This window comes from Aegilops tauschii, chromosome 6 (assembly GCF_002575655.3).
Source record: "Aegilops tauschii subsp. strangulata cultivar AL8/78 chromosome 6, Aet v6.0, whole genome shotgun sequence".
In the NCBI taxonomy this organism is placed as follows: domain Eukaryota; kingdom Viridiplantae; phylum Streptophyta; class Magnoliopsida; order Poales; family Poaceae; genus Aegilops; species Aegilops tauschii.
This window is the reverse complement of record NC_053040.3, coordinates 13,799,619-13,816,968: the sequence shown is the minus strand read 5'-3', so window position 1 is coordinate 13,816,968 and position 17,350 is coordinate 13,799,619. Positions and strand designations below refer to the sequence as shown.

Below are 17,350 nucleotides of genomic sequence, written 5' to 3'. Positions count from 1 at the left end.
CGCACACTTGCAAAAAGGACAAATATGCAATGATGTGAGTGCAAGGGGGAAATAAACTAAAACTAACAACTTCAAAAACATCGAAAAAGTGTTTCTAGAGGATTATTTATGTTGTTGGATACGATCCACCCCGTCAAACCATGATTGTACTTGGGGCAGCATTGTCCTCTTACGAGAGGATCAGTCGGAGGCTCAAAAAAGAGGACCGCGACGCTGCTTCAACCAAGAGTTAGTTGGATGCAAGGTTGACATGAAAAAAAGGAGAACTCGATGAAACACAACGCTATGAAAGAGGCTTGTTTTGTGTCTCATTACAAATGACTGAAGCCCACCTTAGCCCGCAAATACAAGCCAACACATCTGAAATACCAATGGTGCAAAACCATACACATGAAACGAACGCTGTTCCCTCGCTAGAGTTGTTATTTTTTGGCTATATATATAAATTGAAAATATCAACAGTAAGCAAGGTTTTTTTTTAGCACAGTATAAACGCAAGCGCTCATATATACGCGCATACACTCATCCCTGAGCACTTTCGATAGACTGAGCCAACATATCATGTTGAGATTTTACAAAGTCACCGTAGGCGCCTCGTACTCGACGGAAGCGTCTCCTCCCATTGAACGTACATCGCCGAAAATCCTGAAATAAATTCAGGATAAATGCGGGCACAAAACTTGAACCCTGATGGTCTGGAGATACCACTGTCCAGCTAACCATCCACAGGTTGGTTGGCAACAGTAAGCAAGGGTCTGACACCCAACTTTAATCCGACCGAGGGCAATGTGGACTCGAGGACTTATCGTGTAAGGCGATATTTATCGATGAGGTAGGAAAAGATCGCGTATTCAGGGAAGCACATTAATACTGGGGGTATACGCTTTAAATGCCGTATTTTTTTTCGTATTTATAAATCGCTGGAAGGTGGCCCGGGCCGGGGCCAGTCCCAGTTCCATCAGAGCCCCGAGTCCCGACCGACCGAGACCCGACGCCCTCACGCCTGACTCGCGGCTCCCAACCGCGGCCAGCGAGTCGTCCCTCTCCTCTCGCCGCCCCGCTCCCCTCCCCTCCGCTAGGGTTCCCCGCTCCGCCGCCCCGCCCCGCCCGCGCCGCTCCGCTAGGGTTCCTCACGCCGCCGCCGACCCCGCCCACCGCCCAGCCCCGTCGCCCCTTCCCGCCCACCCCGACGCCACCCAGAATTACACACATACACACATACATCCGAGCCGACGCACGACCTTCGGTCGCGGCCGGTGGTTCGCCGCCGACCGCCGCCTCACGTCGCCCGCTCCCGTCCCGCCCCGCTCCGGCGTCGCGCCCCTCCCGCCTCGACCCCGCCCGCGGACCCTGGGCGCTGTTTCCCCGAGGTATGACCTTTTTCCGGTCCTCCGCTGGTTATCTATGGCCGTACTGATTGGTAGCCTTCGTGAATTTTGGTCGGGCGCCGGTGAGCGCCGGCGGACGGTCTAGATCCGGGCCGCCACTGTATGCTGACAGCCTGTTTTCCATGGTAGCCGGAGGTTTATGTAAACCCTAGATTTTTCTGTGTGTTAGCGCGGCAGTACTTTCTAGGGTAGATGCCTCATGTGTAGCGGTGGCTGGTAAGGCTTCCAGTGTCGATTCAAGTGCATTTCGACTCCTCTGGTCCTGTGCGCGGCATATGTTGATTCCAGTAGACGCAGGGGAGGGGTCTTTAATCAACAGTGTAGTTTGTTCGGGCAGTAGATTGGCAGGTAGTGTTTATGAGCAAGGCGGTGTGGAGAGGAGGTACGTGGGTGTGTCGGCTAGCGGTATCACTGGTTTTGGTGAATCGAGCCAGATCCGGTCAGGTTTTGCGCACCAAACTCACATCTGTTTATAACCAGAAAGGAAGGCATGCCCAGTATTTCTTTTTTTCTGCGGGAGATTTGAGATGGGAGGGCTGCGGAAATCCTGATTTGCCCTAGATTTGATAGTCAGAGGTTATGTGCCCTAGATTTTTTTTCCGCCTCGTGTGCTAGCCTAGCAGTCCTTTTTAGGTTAGATGGCTTATCTGTAGTGGTAGCTGGTAAGGCTTCTAGTGTCGATTCAAGTGCATTTCGACTCCTAGTCCTGTGCGCGCCATATTTTGATTCCAGTAGATGCAGGAGAGGAGCTTGATGGTTAAAATACCGTATGCTTTCTTCGGGACGTAGGCAGGCAGGCAGGCATTTATGAGCTAGGGTGGTGTGGTGAGGAGGCGCGTGAGCTATGTCGGTTAGTATCACTGGTTTGGGTGAGTCGAGCCTGATCCAACGGTCAGGTTTTGCTCACCAGTAACATGCCTGTCTAACCAGAAAAGAAGGCATGCCCTGTTTTATTTCTGCCGTAGATCTGAGATGGAAGGGGTGCCAAAGTCCCGAGTTGTCTTCTGTCCTCTATGCAACCACGATACACGTAGATTGACAGACAGTCAATCGTGTCATCTGCAGGTTATATTCTAACATCTCAATTTGTCACTTGGTAGGTACATTCCTCCTGTTATCCGTGTCGTTTGATGCAGTTTAATGGCGAGTAATATGCAGACACCTGGTCCGCCTCAGGTAAGTTATCACCCCCCTCGATCGTAAAGTGGTTATTCACCACATGAATGTTTCTCTTTGTTGCGTGGTCTCCAAGTTTGGTAACCCCATTAATTGTCTTCCAAGCAGCCCCCCCGGCCTCCTATGATGGGTTCTACCGCACCACAAAATATGGGACAACCAATGCCCATGCAGGTAAATAAGCACATCTTATTTTGTTTTGCTTCCTTCTGCAGTCTGCACCTTAATAATCATATGTTAGGTTATTAATAGCTACTATGTGCTCCATTTTCAGTGGCCACCAGGTCCGCCACAACAGCCTCCTCAGTTCATGCAACCAGCGCCACAACAGTATCGGCCTATTGGTCAGGCCATGCCAGGAGTTAACATGGGCATGCCAGGGCAGATGCAACATTTTCAGCAACCTGGGCCACATATGCCTCACTCTGGTCATGTTCCGCCTGCATCGCAAGCTGTTCCTATGCCGTACCAGGCAGCTAGACCTATGTCATCAGCTCCTATGCAGCCACAGCAGCAAGCTGTATTCCCTGGTGGACTTATGCCCACCATGGGCGCCCCTATGCCGCCTCCTTCTTATACCGTATGCCTTTGTTTCTCACCATTCCCCATTGACGAATATACATGGAATGCTTCTCCATGTCAATAATTAGAATATTTTCCTTGCTTACAAGTTAATTAATGCTACATTTCAGTATCAACCAACATCGGTTCCTCCTGGATCTCAACCCTGGGGCACAGCCCCGGGTCAGGGCGCACCTCTTGTGTCGCCGATGGTGCAGCCTGGGCATCAGTCTCTCTCAGCTTCAGTGCCCCCAGTAAGTTGCTGCAGGGCCTCTGCTACATTTCCATCACTTGATTTTTGTCTACAAAAAGACCACTCTAGCATCATTCATTTTGTATGCTATTTAAAGTTGGATATCCTTGCCTGTGCAACTACTCAGCTAGCAAATGTGCAGGTGAGCTCAACTGAACCTAGCTCTGCGGATTGGCAAGAGCACAGTTCAGGGGATGGAAAGAAGTAAGTCATCTTTCTATTACTTTCTGTTTTAAATAGTAACTTCGTGATGTACTCCTCTAGATTCTGTTGCACCTTTTGGTCTGTCTGCTTATTTGCTTTGCTTGGTATCGTTCTTTACCTAGGTACTATTACAATAAGAGGACAAAGCAATCAAGTTGGGAGAAACCTGCTGAGTTGATGACCCCTTTGGAGGTTAGTTGTGCTTATATGTTTTATACGTCATGTACGTTTTATATATTTCCCTTGCTTCCTAATATAGTCTTTGTTCTCATGAAGTCTTGACTTTAATTTCAGTGTGCTATTTCAACATATTGTTGTTCATTTTATCAACATATTGATTGTCATGATCATCATTTGGTATTTAGCTGGTATAACTCATTTGTTGATATCGCAGTTCCAATGATGCTAGGCTTAAACAGTTGAGTTTTGTGCTTTGCTTGTATAAATTGATAATCTATCTGCTTCTGTAACATGCACAACTTCTGTGTTGCATGCCTGCATTTTATGTATTATTTTGTTTTCACATGACTGATATCTAAATTTACAAAATTGATGAATACAATGGAACAATACTTGCATGATCCTCCTTTCTTTCATCGGCAGTAGTACACCCTAACTTTTTTTGTACGATAAGTGCAACATGTTCTCTTCCATTTTTGCCTTATCACATATATCTTGCGATTATTGCCGAGTAGCATTTACAATTAGCCCAAAATGCATTCTTCATTTTACTCCTGCAAAGGGCAGGTGCATATATAGTAACTAAAGAAACATGGTAGTGTCTGGTAGGACGACTACATTTTGGTGTCCTCTACTTCTTTGCACTAATATTAAATGGCCATTTACGGTTTCTGTTACATACTTTTTGTAATGTTACAGCGGGCTGACGCTTCAACTGAATGGAAAGAGTTTACTACAGCAGAAGGGCGGAAGTAAGTTCATATTGAAATTAATTGCCACAGATGTTCTGTTATTTAGTCAGCCTCAATGGATTTTCTTTATTCTGTAGTCTCACTATTCTGCTGTTCCAGGTACTATTACAACAAAGTGACAAAGCAATCCAAATGGTCTATTCCTGACGAGCTAAGGGTATTTCTTTTGACGTGACATCTGTAATTATTGTGTAATAAGACATAGAATATTTTTACAATTACTTTTGGCTTTCTGTTCAGATTGCACGTGAATTAGCAGAAAAGACATCAAATCAGCAGCCTGCCCGGGAGATTGAATCCACTACTGTTGCCCCTGTTGGATCCACTTCTGTTTCTGTGGAGACTTCCTTACCTGCCACACAGTCTTCATCTTTAGTAGGAACAATTGCTCCAAGCTCCCATGATGCGATAGCAAACTTGCCTCCTCCTGGTGCTGGCCCGTCGTACAATGGGGATATATCTTCTTCTAGTTCCATGCAAAACGGTGGAACAAGTGCTGTGGTTGCCCCTGTTACAACGAGCACTGGAGATCCATCAGTTGCAAGTGATGCAGGGACAAACAGGTATTTGTGGATGTTTTCTCAATTTCCCTCTATTCTTCCTCACATCCTTTGAGTGCAGCTTAGGTTTTGTTAATGTGTCGAACTTTGCAGAAGCACTTATGGAAGTTCATCTGTACCTAGTACTACTGACACAAAAGTTGGAGCATCTGCTGAAGATTTGGAGGTATATTATGGCACCTTTTTGTATTTATAATTTATATCAAACATAACATTGGTTGTTAGCAAGAGTTCAGCTACTCGTCATTATCTTAGAATAGTTTCTTTCCTCTGTTTTATGCAAGGCCTGCATTATTAGATCCCCCCCCCCCATGCAAGCTGACCAGTGGTTTCTTAATTTATTGAGTTGCCGAGTACCACGATCCTTTATAATTACTGCAAAGTACTTACCTTATTGATCAGTTGATTTGGAGAGTTTGAGAAAGCAAAGTTACTGTAATAGCAAAGAGATGGTTTACATGCGACACATGAATAATATTTCGTGTTACTGGTATTGCTTTGTATGCTTATTAGTTTAGAACATTCTAATAGTACATGGACTGCCATGGTACCAAGTCCCATTTTGTGATTCAGTTCATAGGACTGAGAAGTTCTATTTTATTCCTTGTTTTTATTTAGGTCTGTTGAAACCATGGGCTCAATGCAACATTTAGTAGTCTCAACTTTACCTTATAAAAGGTTCTTTGAATAATCTGAGGTTCCTATTACAATTAGGATTAGTATGGCAACATCATGAGTAGTCACCTTACTGCTATTTTCACACATCTCAGACATATTTGCATGTTCTGTTTTTTAAATAAATTTGAATATTTTAAATTGGACTGTACTTTCGTAGTGAGTCTAACTGCATTTTTTTTCTTTTTACATTTGTACTGCCATGTACTCCCTCCGTCCCATAATATAAGAGCGTGTTTCGTACTACAATAATGTCAAAAACGCTCTTATATTATTGGACGGAGGGAGTAACTGTGAATGCGTCTGTCTGTCTCAGTCCATTGATGCTAGTGCTACACTTTCTTACTGCCACCAGGAGGCCAAAAAGACAATGCCAACTGCAGGGAAGATCAATGTTACTCCGCTGGAGGATAAAACAAGTGAAGAAGAACCTGTTGTTTATGCTACTAAGTTGGTGAGGAAGACTACAGAAGTAAATTGAAAATCAGCAATTGATTTACTTTTGTGACCCTAATTTTTTTTCAAACCACAGGAAGCAAAGAATGCATTCAAGTCCCTGCTTGAATCGGCAAATGTTCAGTCAGATTGGTCATGGGATCAGGTACAGAAATTGAATTGAACTATGATTAATTAAATAAATCAAATGCCTGACAGTGATATAATTTGCCCCAGGCCATGAGAGTTATTATAAGTGACAAAAGATATGGTGCTCTGAAAACTCTTGGAGAGAGAAAGCAAGCTTTCAATGAGGTTATCATTTCTTTCTTACAAGGGATAACATTTTTACGGAATCATTTGACTCTTAACATTGTGTTCCTGATTTGTGGTAAACCGTCCGCTTATGGTTATATCTGCTGTTTTTGCAGTACTTAAACCAGCGGAAAAAGATTGAAGTTGAGGAGAGGCGTGTCAAGCAAAGGAAAGCACGTGATGATTTTTTCACAATGCTGGAAGTAAGATTGCTCTAGTAAGCTTTCCCTTTCCTTATTATTCTTACCATATTAAACACTTTGTTGCGTATTTCAGGAATGTAAGGACCTTACATCATCACTGAGATGGAGGTATATTCTCAAGCTCTTTTTTGTATATGACAACCAAACGGAAAGTTTCATGCTTTTCATTAATTCTAATAATTAAAGTTTCTGTTTGTTAATATGGTTCTTTCTGTTATTGTTGCATACACTTAGCATGCTGTTTTTCACTGCAGCAAAGCAATTACTATGTTTGGGCATGATGAAAGGTTCAATGCTGTTGAACGCCCCAAGGAGCGTGAAGATTTATTTGAGAACTATCTCGTGGAGCTGCAGAAGAAGGTTATATGATATGAAAACACTAACTTATAGTTGTGGTTGTTATACTATATAACTTGGAGAACTGATTGCTTTTGTAGTTCAATTCTTCTTTAATTGCTTTATCTCATAGATAATCTAGTTAGGCTATCAATGTTTTTAACTTATCATCTTTAACCAGCTTGATGTTTTGTTTGTTTCAAATAAGTAACCTGGAGTATTGGTTTGTGGTTTTGGTAATTTGCTTTGTATTCTTGATATGAACATGATGAAGAAATGGCCTCGTCCCAGGTTCAAGGAAACTGGAAGTGGCCCTAATAAGAACAAAACATTGTTAGTTCGGCCTGTTTCCTGGAAATTAGACGCCTTTGGCCAAAAAACATCTGCCCCTCACATACCCATGTGCCAGGCTTCAGCTCAAGGGTGGGGGATATTCATTTTTTGTTTCTAAATTTCAACACGAGTTAATTAAGTATTGATATTTGGAATCTTGGCCCAGTAATAATACCAATGAAAAAATAGCGCGCTACAGCAAAATAGCAGCGATATTAAAACATGCTATTAGCGTGCTATTAGCGAGACGTTGTACACCGATATATTTAGCGAGGCAATTCTCAATTTGCTATAGCGTGCTATTAGCGACGCTATAGCGCACTATTTTTTTCAGTGAATAATACACATAGCTTGAGGGCGGGGGATGTTCATTTTTTGTTTGCGAGCAGGTTTTCTGCTGTTTTCTCAGTTTAATTTTCCATGGGTTGTTCTACTAATTGTGATTCACTTGGTGATTGACTTTCTGATTCCCTTGAACCAAACAAAGGAATGGATTAATGATCCTATGATGAATCAGTACCGAAACAATATAAATCACTTTATTGGAATGACAGATTTCTGACTTAATTTCCAACAAGTACAACGTTGTGAGTTGTTTTGATGGAAAACTATTCTATGAGGTTTTTATATGTTGTAGCCTAAAATATATCACATGGTGATCCTTATCTAATATGTGTTGTGTTGCATTGTAGGAAAAAGCAAAGGCTGCTGAAGAGCACAAAAGACGCATAGCAGAATATAGAGAATTTCTTGAGTCATGTGATTTCATCAAGGTTATTGCTTTGACCTTATCATCTAGTGAATTAGTATATGTTCACTTGCTCAGAGTGTCATCATTGTGAGATTGTATGCTCAGGCAAACACCCAGTGGCGAAAAGTTCAAGATCGGCTAGAGGATGATGAACGCTATGCCCGACTTGAGAAGATTGACCGCTTGGATGTTTTTCAAGTTTGTATCTTCTGCACTCTATATCAGTTTTTCTCATTTTGTGGCTTAACAAAACATCTCTGTTTGTTACAGGACTATATAAGGCATCTTGAAAAAGAAGAGGAAGAACAGAAGAGAATTCGGAAGGTTTGTTGTTATCTTCATCACTAATATATTTCTAATGCTTTACTGATATGGATGTAATTGTTGGTACTCTGCAAATACAGGAGCAATTAAGGAGACAAGAACGGAAAAACCGCGATGAGTTTCGGAAGATGATGGAAGAACATGTTGCTGATGGCACACTTAACGCAAAAACTTACTGGCGTGACTACTGTTCACAGGTTATTGAAATATTTACTTCCGTAATGGGTTAAAAGGAAATATTTTTTCCTTCACTGGCGCCTCTCAACTCTAAAACCGGATAGAATGGTCGCTCAACTGTCATACCATAACACTGTCTGTTCATCACTGACTATTTCAAAGTTGCTTTGGTCCATCTACATCCCACATCTCTGCCTCTGTGATATGGGGAATACCCTATAGCAGGTGTAGGGTGCATTAAGCAGTAGGACAGACTAAACTGTAGCAGTAGTTGGGATCGCAATAGAAGAGGCCCTGTTCAACCAAGTCTTCAGGTTGATAGGTTCGTAACAGCTTAGGATTAGAGTCATGTTAGGATTTCCCTTCTTTTGTGTTGAGTTGAAATATCTGACATATAAGGAGCTATTGGCTGTATGTGAATCTTAAGTTATCAATTTAGATTACTCTCGTCCCTGAACTCTCTTCTCCTTCAGAAGCTGCTGCCTGTCTTGCTGGCTATGGTGTCTACCTGTGTGTGTTCTTCTGCCCTCATGCTCCTGCTGGTCACAGCTATGCCATCCATTCAGAAGCTCTGACATCCATGTATATGACACAGCATCTTAAGTAAAACACAGTGATTATGTTGATGACTTTTGGCTTTTTAATGACTTGCTGACCGGATGCTAAATCACTTCTTGCGTGTGAAAAGCCTTGTATAGGTAGGTGCTGTGTTGTTCAAAACAAGGGTGACATTGGCCCAGGGATGAAAAGTGTACGTAATTTAGACTTTGACAATAGTTGAAAGACAAACATTGTCTGGTCTTAGAGTTGAGGGTAGTGGATGTTGCCAATAGTCGAGGGATGAAGAGTACACTTTTTCCTAAATCAAATGTTAAACGAGTTTATCCTGATTCCTTAAATTTATCATTTTACAGATAAAAGATTCACGTGCTTACCTGGCAGTTGCTTCAAACTTGTCTGGCTCGATGCCAAAAGAACTCTTTGATGATGTCATGGAGGAGCTTGATAAGCAGGTTAATTTCTCAAAATTCTGATGACATTATTGTAATCATTTATCAATTTGTGAACGACCTACTACAGTTTATCTGTTTTAGTACTTGGATCGGTGGTTCCTGTTTTGTATCAAAGATCGACAAACTTTGATAAATGCTGCACTGATCCCTGTTTTGTATCGAAGATCGACAAACTTTGATAAATGCTGCACTGAAATGTTTTGTTTTGAGGAAACACTGAAATGTTAACAATCATTTTAAAGGCACGGTGTTAATCACTTAGTAAACTAGCTAATTACACTTGCTTTGCCACTGATAAAAACATGTAGACCTAATCACGTTAAGCAACTGTCAACCTCTCAGCCAGCTCTGTTCTTTAGCTTGCTGCTACGCTCATCCAAGTTTTTCTTACTGATAAAAAATTCTGCATTCATGCTCCATGTTTATTAAAGACTTTTTAGGCTGTGGTTAAGTTGGTCTTTTGGGTGAAGTTTATTGTCTTTCTGTTAGTTAAATTGCTATTTTTAGGTCTTTTTTAGCATGCTGGGATAGAGAAACCCTTTTATATGTTAGTAAAGATTCCTATCATTGGAAAATAGCTTGGAGCTTGCATCATTGTTGGGGGAACTGATACACTGATGAACAAGAAACTGATATTCCTGCTGCCATCATCTATACACCGATGAAAAAAATTTGATAACCCTGCTGCCATCATCTTGGGGATGCCCTAACGCTTATACCAATAAAAATGGTACTCCCTCCGTCTCATAATGTAAGACGTTTTTTGACACTACACTATTGTAAAAAAACGCCCTACATTATGGGACAGAGGGAGTAAAATTGATGGTCCTCTTTTCGATAATTGAACTTGCTCTTTTACCTCTTAAAATAAGTTGGAACAATTTGGAACAGTGTTTTTATTTTTCATGGCGTCAGTTTTCTTCAAAAGGAAAAGGACAGAGTCTTCTCTTTTATGGTGGCAACGTGGGAGATTATCTATCAGATCATGCCAATTGTGTCTTATTTGTTTTCTGATGGTGATGATTCAATCAGGAATGGTACAGCTTTGCTTGCTGTTCCATCTGATAATCGCTTTTTGTTTTTCAAATTTGAATAGTTAAATCTCAGTTGAATTATAATAATAATTGATTTTTGTATATTCTGCTCTTTCATGATCGTTTGCGCTCTGCAGCTGCAAGCTTATATCATTAATATGCCCAATTAGGTTGGGTCATATTATTCAAATTTGGTTGAAAATCTGTAAAATTTCACTTGTTTTCTTATTTGATGTTCATGTTTTGAATAAATCTGGTGTGTGTTTTGTTTATATTTAATTCATGTTACAATCCCATATATACCTGTGTTCCATTTTTGACCGTGCGAACTGATGGTTTCTAATATTTTCTTTTCAGTATCAAGATGACAGGGCTTTAATTAAAGATGAAGTGAAATCTGGAAAGGTACCTTTTTATTTAAAATAATTTTCATTCCAAGGAAAAAGCGTGGTGCATTATATGGTACAGTTTTGTATGTAGCATCAGATGTGTGGTTGACAACCTTCTATTTCTAGATTCCTATGTTGGCCTCATGGACATTAGAGGACTTCCAAGCTGCTGTTACTGAGGACGAAAAATATAAAGGAGTGTCGAACATAAATATCAAGGTGCGGTTTTACGCTTTTATCATTGTTCAAAGATATTCTTGAGATGTTCCCAGTGGTATTTTTGCTATACAAGTGATTGTACCAATGAGTTTTTAGCTATGACTGACAATGTTGCTTCTTTTTTGTGGATGTGATCCAGCTTATTTATGAGGACCAAATTGAAAGGCTCAAGGAAAAGGATCTAAAGGAGGCCAAGAAGCGTCAGCGACTGGGTGATAATTTTCTGGATCTACTGTATTCAATCAAGGTATTGATAGCATCAATATTTGCCACACAGTTGTTTGGCCACATTAAAATAGTCCGGTTATATGTAGCAAAAAGCACAGGATTATCATATCAAGGTTGTACTCCCTAGTATCTTTGGTCAGACTTTGAGCATGAATTGAACTAATAAAATGAGTTATATGTACCAGAAACACAATAGGAAACTTCTTTCCGATGCAAATCCAATAGTATACTTTCTGTGTCATATAACTTATATTTTGCTAGTCAAATTCATGGTCAAAGTTTGACCCGGAAGGGAGTGAGTAACATAGGAGTGTTTGACATAAAGCTTTTGTTCACTATGAGTGCCAGCAGAACCTTTAGTGCATCTTTGCTCTTGTACTGCGAAGCACTAGTTATCGGTAAGGTAAAGGAAAAAACTAAGCAAACACTTACTAACACTGGTTATTGGTATTTATGTTAGAAAACTGTCTGTGGTTAGTTATCTACTTTCTGAATTGCATGATATGGTCGTACATAAACTTCCTTTGATGCACAAATAGTGTATGAATTGTGGCCACAAATGCTGCTGGTATTGACATTTGTAGAATGCAAATATAACAAAGTGTCTAGTTCCAGTACACATTTTCTTGGGGGCTTATATCCCCCTAGTTAGTCACCAGCTGTAGTAAGCTGTTTTGATAATTGACTGGACTCTAGTTATCCAGGACTTGAATTTGGGTTCTAACTTGTAAATGTTAGATAACGGCTCAGGATCCTACTATAGTCCTAGTGCTAGACCATGTTGTTCCAAAAACTTGCTTGAAACTGAGGAATTTTTAGTATAATTATAATTTCCCCTCACTTCAGTTTCTCTGCAAATATCAAATCATTATCGATAGTAGTTCCTTATCTGTTTAGGCCATATATGGGAAAACTGTCCAGAATTGTTGAGGTAACCATAACCTTTTGGGATCATATACATCAATCTATGTTTTGCTCTTGCTTCACTGAGAGCAACCTTATCCTTGGTTAAATCATGTTTTCAGTGAGATAAGTTGAGGAATGTTGTCCTTTTGGTCTAATTTATCTTTTTCTGTGAAAAATTGCAGGAAATTACTGCTGCTTCAACATGGGATGATTCTAAATCACTATTTGATGATACCCAGGAATACAGGTACCGGCTATCCTCTTAAGTATTATGTGAAGTAGCTAACATTGAGCCATGCCACCTTGTTACAGAAACACTGTCATGAGTCCTCCCTGTTTCATGGTGCAATACATATAATTTTGCAGTTGTCGCAAGTGGTTACTGGGCTAATTCTGGTTGCACATAAAATTTTAGAGTTTGGTTTGCAAAAAATAAGCTGAGTTGGTTGATCTGAAAATAATTGTTTGTGAAGCTACTGACATTTTGATTTGTAATAAGTCTGCACAATTATAAGTTACGATAGTCAATTCCAAAGAATTTCTTTATAAATTTTAAAGATTTTTAAGCCAGCTTATTTGATACTACCTCCGTCCGGGTTTAAAGGGCCCGTTGGCCACTTGGGTATGTACGCTAGAATTAAATGGAGAGATAATCATAGCACTTTGTTCACCTTCCAAACCAAGTGTTAGCCTGATTGGCTGCATGCAGAGGTTGACCCGCGCAGCAATTGGCTGCATGCAAAACAGACTTGAAAGATGGTGCTGATTAGGGCAAGCTGATTGGTAGTTGCCATCCTAAAAAGCCTCACGTAATTGGCATTAATAACCTGCCTTGGTTCTAGCCAACGGGCATTTCAAATCCGGACGGAGGTAGTATTAGCTTTGAGATCTATCCATTAGGATTGTTTGGGCCCTGATTACCTACGCAAAATTGGATCATATACCAGGACCTAATTAACGAACATAAGCAAAATGGTGGTTTTGGCATTGGATCTTGACAAATGCTCCTCTCTGAAATTCAATTGAGGGCAATATGTATTTATATTTGTTATTTTTGTCCCTTGGGATATAGATTGATTTTGTCTGTTGTATATGTCGCATAGGGATCTGGGTGGCGAGACATATGCTAAAGAGCTTTTTGAAGAGTATATTGCCCGCCTCAAAGAAAGGCTTAAAGAGAAAGAGCGCATGAGGGAAGAAGAGAAGGTAATGTTACTGTTTTGTAGAATCATTTACCATTTAGTCCTATTATAATTTGCTGTTTGGTTCATGTTATTATGCTTATTTGTTTTGTTTTGCGGGCATCTATTAGAAATGATATTTATCTACTACTTACATGTTTTCTGAACTTCCTCTTGTATTTTTCTGCACTCTCCTCACTACCGCTTGTTTTGTGGGTGGTGGAAAAAGTGCGTGAAGTGCACATGTACCGTAGCCATGCTTGCTACCAACTACTCCCTCCGTTCCTAAATATTTGTCTTTCTAGAGATTTCAACAAGTGACAAATACGGAGCAAAATGAGTGAATCTACACTCTAAAATATGTCTATATACATCCGTATGTGGTAGTCCATTTGAAATCTCTAAAAAGACAAATATTTAGGAACGGAGGGAGTAGAAGTGGCACCTGAATGTATGGCTCTATTTGGACAATGCCTGTGCTACGTTACAAATTCCGTGCGCGCCAACAATTTGGCGAACAAATCTGCTGCCCTCGTTTTTCCAGCCAAAAACTTTAGTGTGGTTCTGCAAATTGAATCTCAATCCAAACACGGGCCTATGCTACCTGTCAATGCCAATATATTGGAAGGGCAAGTCCCGGTGACCATCCAAATAGCCACTATATGAACTTATTAGCTGCCCAAATGTAAACATGAGTGCAACTTAACTGCATGTATTGTTTACCTACATATGCTTTATGCATGTTTTCTTCTATGCAGGCGAAGAAAGAGAAAGACCGTGAAGAGAGAGAAAAGAAGAAAGAGAAGGAGAAGGAAAAGAAGGAGAAAGATCGCAAAGAAAAAGAAAGAGACCGAGAGAAGGAAAGAGAAAAGGAAAAAGGAAAAGACCGGTCAAGGAGAGATGAAATGGATATTGATGATGATGTGGAAATTCATGCCTCGAAAGATAAGAAACGAGAGAAGGATAAAGAAAAGAAGCATAAAAGGCGCCACCATGACACCACAGATTCTGAAAGGGATGAGAAGGATGAATCGAGGAAATCTCGAAGGCATAGCAGTGATCGCAAGAAATCTAGGAAGGTATAACATTTGGTATCCTTTTGTCCAAATCAAGGTACTTAGAATATGGTTGGCAGATTGCCTCCAACACCTAGTCAATTCAAGTCTTCTTCGCGCCAAATTTAGTGCTCCCAAATTCGCAATATGTGTTAGTGAACTAAGAATGTTGTTGCCTTTGTGTCGTGATGTTTAAATATGTGGACAGTTTGGTGAGGCATGTGCGTATGTATTGTTGCACATTGATATACATTAGTTTCAAATTAATGGTGAACTTGAGATATTGCCAGTATATGATATTTTTTTATTTAAAATATCTATTGCATAAATCATATCGAGAATTAGCTTGGTTGTAATTCATGCGCTTCAGGCATCAATACCACATGAATATTGGTGATGGTGATAATTATCTGGTAACTACTTAACCAAGGCATGTAATCTTACATGACAATTGACATTTGTCACAAGGGCCAAGGGGAGGGTCCAAATTCTAATTCTTGGTCAGGGACAAGCAAGTGTAGGACTTGCCTCCTTCATGCATCCCTCCTGCCCAAGGGTCATCTAAAATCAACTCTAACTTTGGACTTGGGGCAATTCTCACCAATGCAATTTGTTTGCTTTCTAAGGGGGGTTAATAAGGGGGCAGTTCTGGGGAGGATTGCAAGATGATTTTTTGATGTATCAACTATTTGCATCACTTGTGTCTTGAGAAGGGGTGATGGCTAAAGCCGATGTTGAGAATGTTTGTCATTCACATACCCATGCTTATGATGATTTTTTGATCTATCAAATATTTGCATGTACACTGTGTCTTGAGAGGGGTGAATGTCTAGCTGATGTTGAGATTTATTTATCATTTTATGCAGCACACCCATGCTTCAGACTCAGATAGTGAAAACCGGCATAGAAGACACAAAAAGGATCGAGATAGTTCCCGCAAAAATGGTGGGCACGAGGAGCTTGAAGACGGTGAACTTGGAGAAGATGGGGAGATCCATTAGGCTTTGCTTTTACCTCCAAGATTTGTCAGTACTTACAACTGTCCCTTGTCATGTTCTCAATTGCTGCTATTTTGTCTTATTCTGCTTAATAACTGACTAGTGTTATAATTACCGAAAATTAATGCCTACATTTTTGTCATTTTCTGGAATCTACTCATTATCCTGCCTTTCTGCAGTAGCATAAAACTGGTTGGCCTATACTTTTGACCTTGCTCAGGGGAGCTTTGTCGTCTAACTTTTGTGGTGTAGCGGTGCATTTAGCTCGGACGATTTAGTTACTAGTTTTATGCTTATATCACTAAACAAGTTTCTTACTGACAATTTTGGGTGAGACATCAGAGTTTGGGTAGTGGTGTCCTGATTGTAGGCAATATGGTTTTTGACCAAGCCAGTGATGGACAGTTCCATGCGCCTGTTGCCATTGATTCAGCATGGACATGGATGCCTGTAGCTGCACTAACAACACCTGTTTGCAAGAGGGGCAGCCGCTGCAGCAGTTCATCATCTTTCACAGCAATGAGTAATTTGACAGTTCTGTCATGAGGGGATTTAAGTTTGATGAGATTGTAATGATGTGTACATGCGTATGCATGAATGCATACTCATAGTCAGCTGATCTTGTCACAGGATGCCTGGTTTTACTGGCAAGATGTTCCGAGTAGAGATGCAAGCGGCGCCGCTGCAACTGCCCTGTTCTGCTGGCCAAATCAGCTGTAGTAGTTTTTTTCGTGTCATTAGTATAATTTGTACTGTGATAGCTGCTTAACTGGCTGTTGCTGGCGCACCTCTTGCATCCTAGTTTTGAGTGTAGCTATCATCAACTTGATTTCTACGCTGAAGTATATACATGTTTGTGTGTGTGTTATTTATCCTTGTAACCCAGCCGTTCTGAATGTTGTGTGTTAATGCTTGTAACCCAGCTGAAGAGGGTTAGCTGTTAGCCATGGTGTGCAGCTTATATATTATTCAATGGTAAGGTTTATACATTCTGTTTATGCAGGGAAGCGGATGTTTGGTTTCCGGTTATTTGTTGGTGAATCATGTTCTGCAGTATATCTATTTTCGGCCTGTAAGGTTTATATGATATGTTTATGAAACTTTGCGTAAGTTCAGTTGTGTGTTATTGTTTAAATCGCATACTGCTTGAGCTATACATTTTTCTGTCAGTTTGTACTGCTGAACACAGCCTAGTGGCTGCCTTGCGGTTACATCTAGCATAGACTTGGACTTGGTTGGTTGTCACATGTTTATACTTTAGAAGGGGTTATGTAAAATTCACTGCCGAACATGAGTAATAGCTGTTGTAGGTGTCCACAATTTGTTAGGCAATAGTTGTATCAAAATTGATCTGTGTCGGTGGTATGGTTGTTATTATGCTGTGAGCTAAAGTGAATGTGAGGAAAGAATTCCTTATTTAACACTGAAAACTATTTCCCCATCTAACTCTGTTAAATTGCATGTTAAAAGATACTTTCTCGACGAGGTGCCTGGCCGGTGCTATTGGGCACAGTAACACGCGTAGATGGACAGAAACATGCTTGGTAACTTATCAATTAGGCTGGAGTTACAAATGATGCTCACGTAGGAAGCTGGATTCCTATTGCCAAGCAGCGTGATCGATTCCAGCCGAACTAGCTAGCACGCGAAGTTAGCTTTCCACTAGCCAGCCTGATCGATTGATGGTTGCTCGTGCATCTACGG

At 40.7% G+C, this 17,350-nt stretch overlaps 1 protein-coding gene across 5 annotated transcripts; it reads left to right on the top strand.

The window, feature by feature from the left end:
- The first annotated feature begins 939 nt into the window (after positions 1-939).
- LOC109784689 (pre-mRNA-processing protein 40A) lies at positions 940-17,037 on the top strand. Of its 5 annotated transcripts, none has more exons than XM_040391669.3 (30): positions 940-1,370; positions 2,489-2,564; positions 2,673-2,738; positions 2,839-3,144; positions 3,257-3,379; positions 3,521-3,582; positions 3,705-3,774; positions 4,462-4,514; positions 4,614-4,671; positions 4,755-5,077; positions 5,168-5,240; positions 6,105-6,203; positions 6,282-6,350; positions 6,422-6,499; positions 6,616-6,702; positions 6,776-6,810; positions 6,957-7,062; positions 8,064-8,144; positions 8,228-8,320; positions 8,393-8,446; positions 8,527-8,643; positions 9,538-9,636; positions 11,028-11,075; positions 11,186-11,278; positions 11,418-11,525; positions 12,595-12,659; positions 13,516-13,618; positions 14,352-14,672; positions 15,515-15,673; positions 16,650-17,037. In XM_040391669.3, the coding sequence occupies exons 2-29, from the start codon at positions 2,529-2,531 to the stop codon at positions 15,647-15,649; spliced, it is 2,961 nt and encodes a 986-aa protein (XP_040247603.1). In that variant the 5' UTR covers positions 940-1,370; positions 2,489-2,528; the 3' UTR covers positions 15,650-15,673; positions 16,650-17,037. The 5 variants fall into 5 exon arrangements, with proteins under 5 accessions (XP_040247603.1, XP_040247605.1, XP_040247604.1 ...); XM_040391671.3 differs by lacking the exon at positions 16,650-17,037 and adding an exon at positions 16,570-16,648; XM_040391670.3 differs by lacking the exon at positions 16,650-17,037 and adding an exon at positions 16,277-16,514.
- Positions 17,038-17,350: the final 313 nt, after the last annotated feature.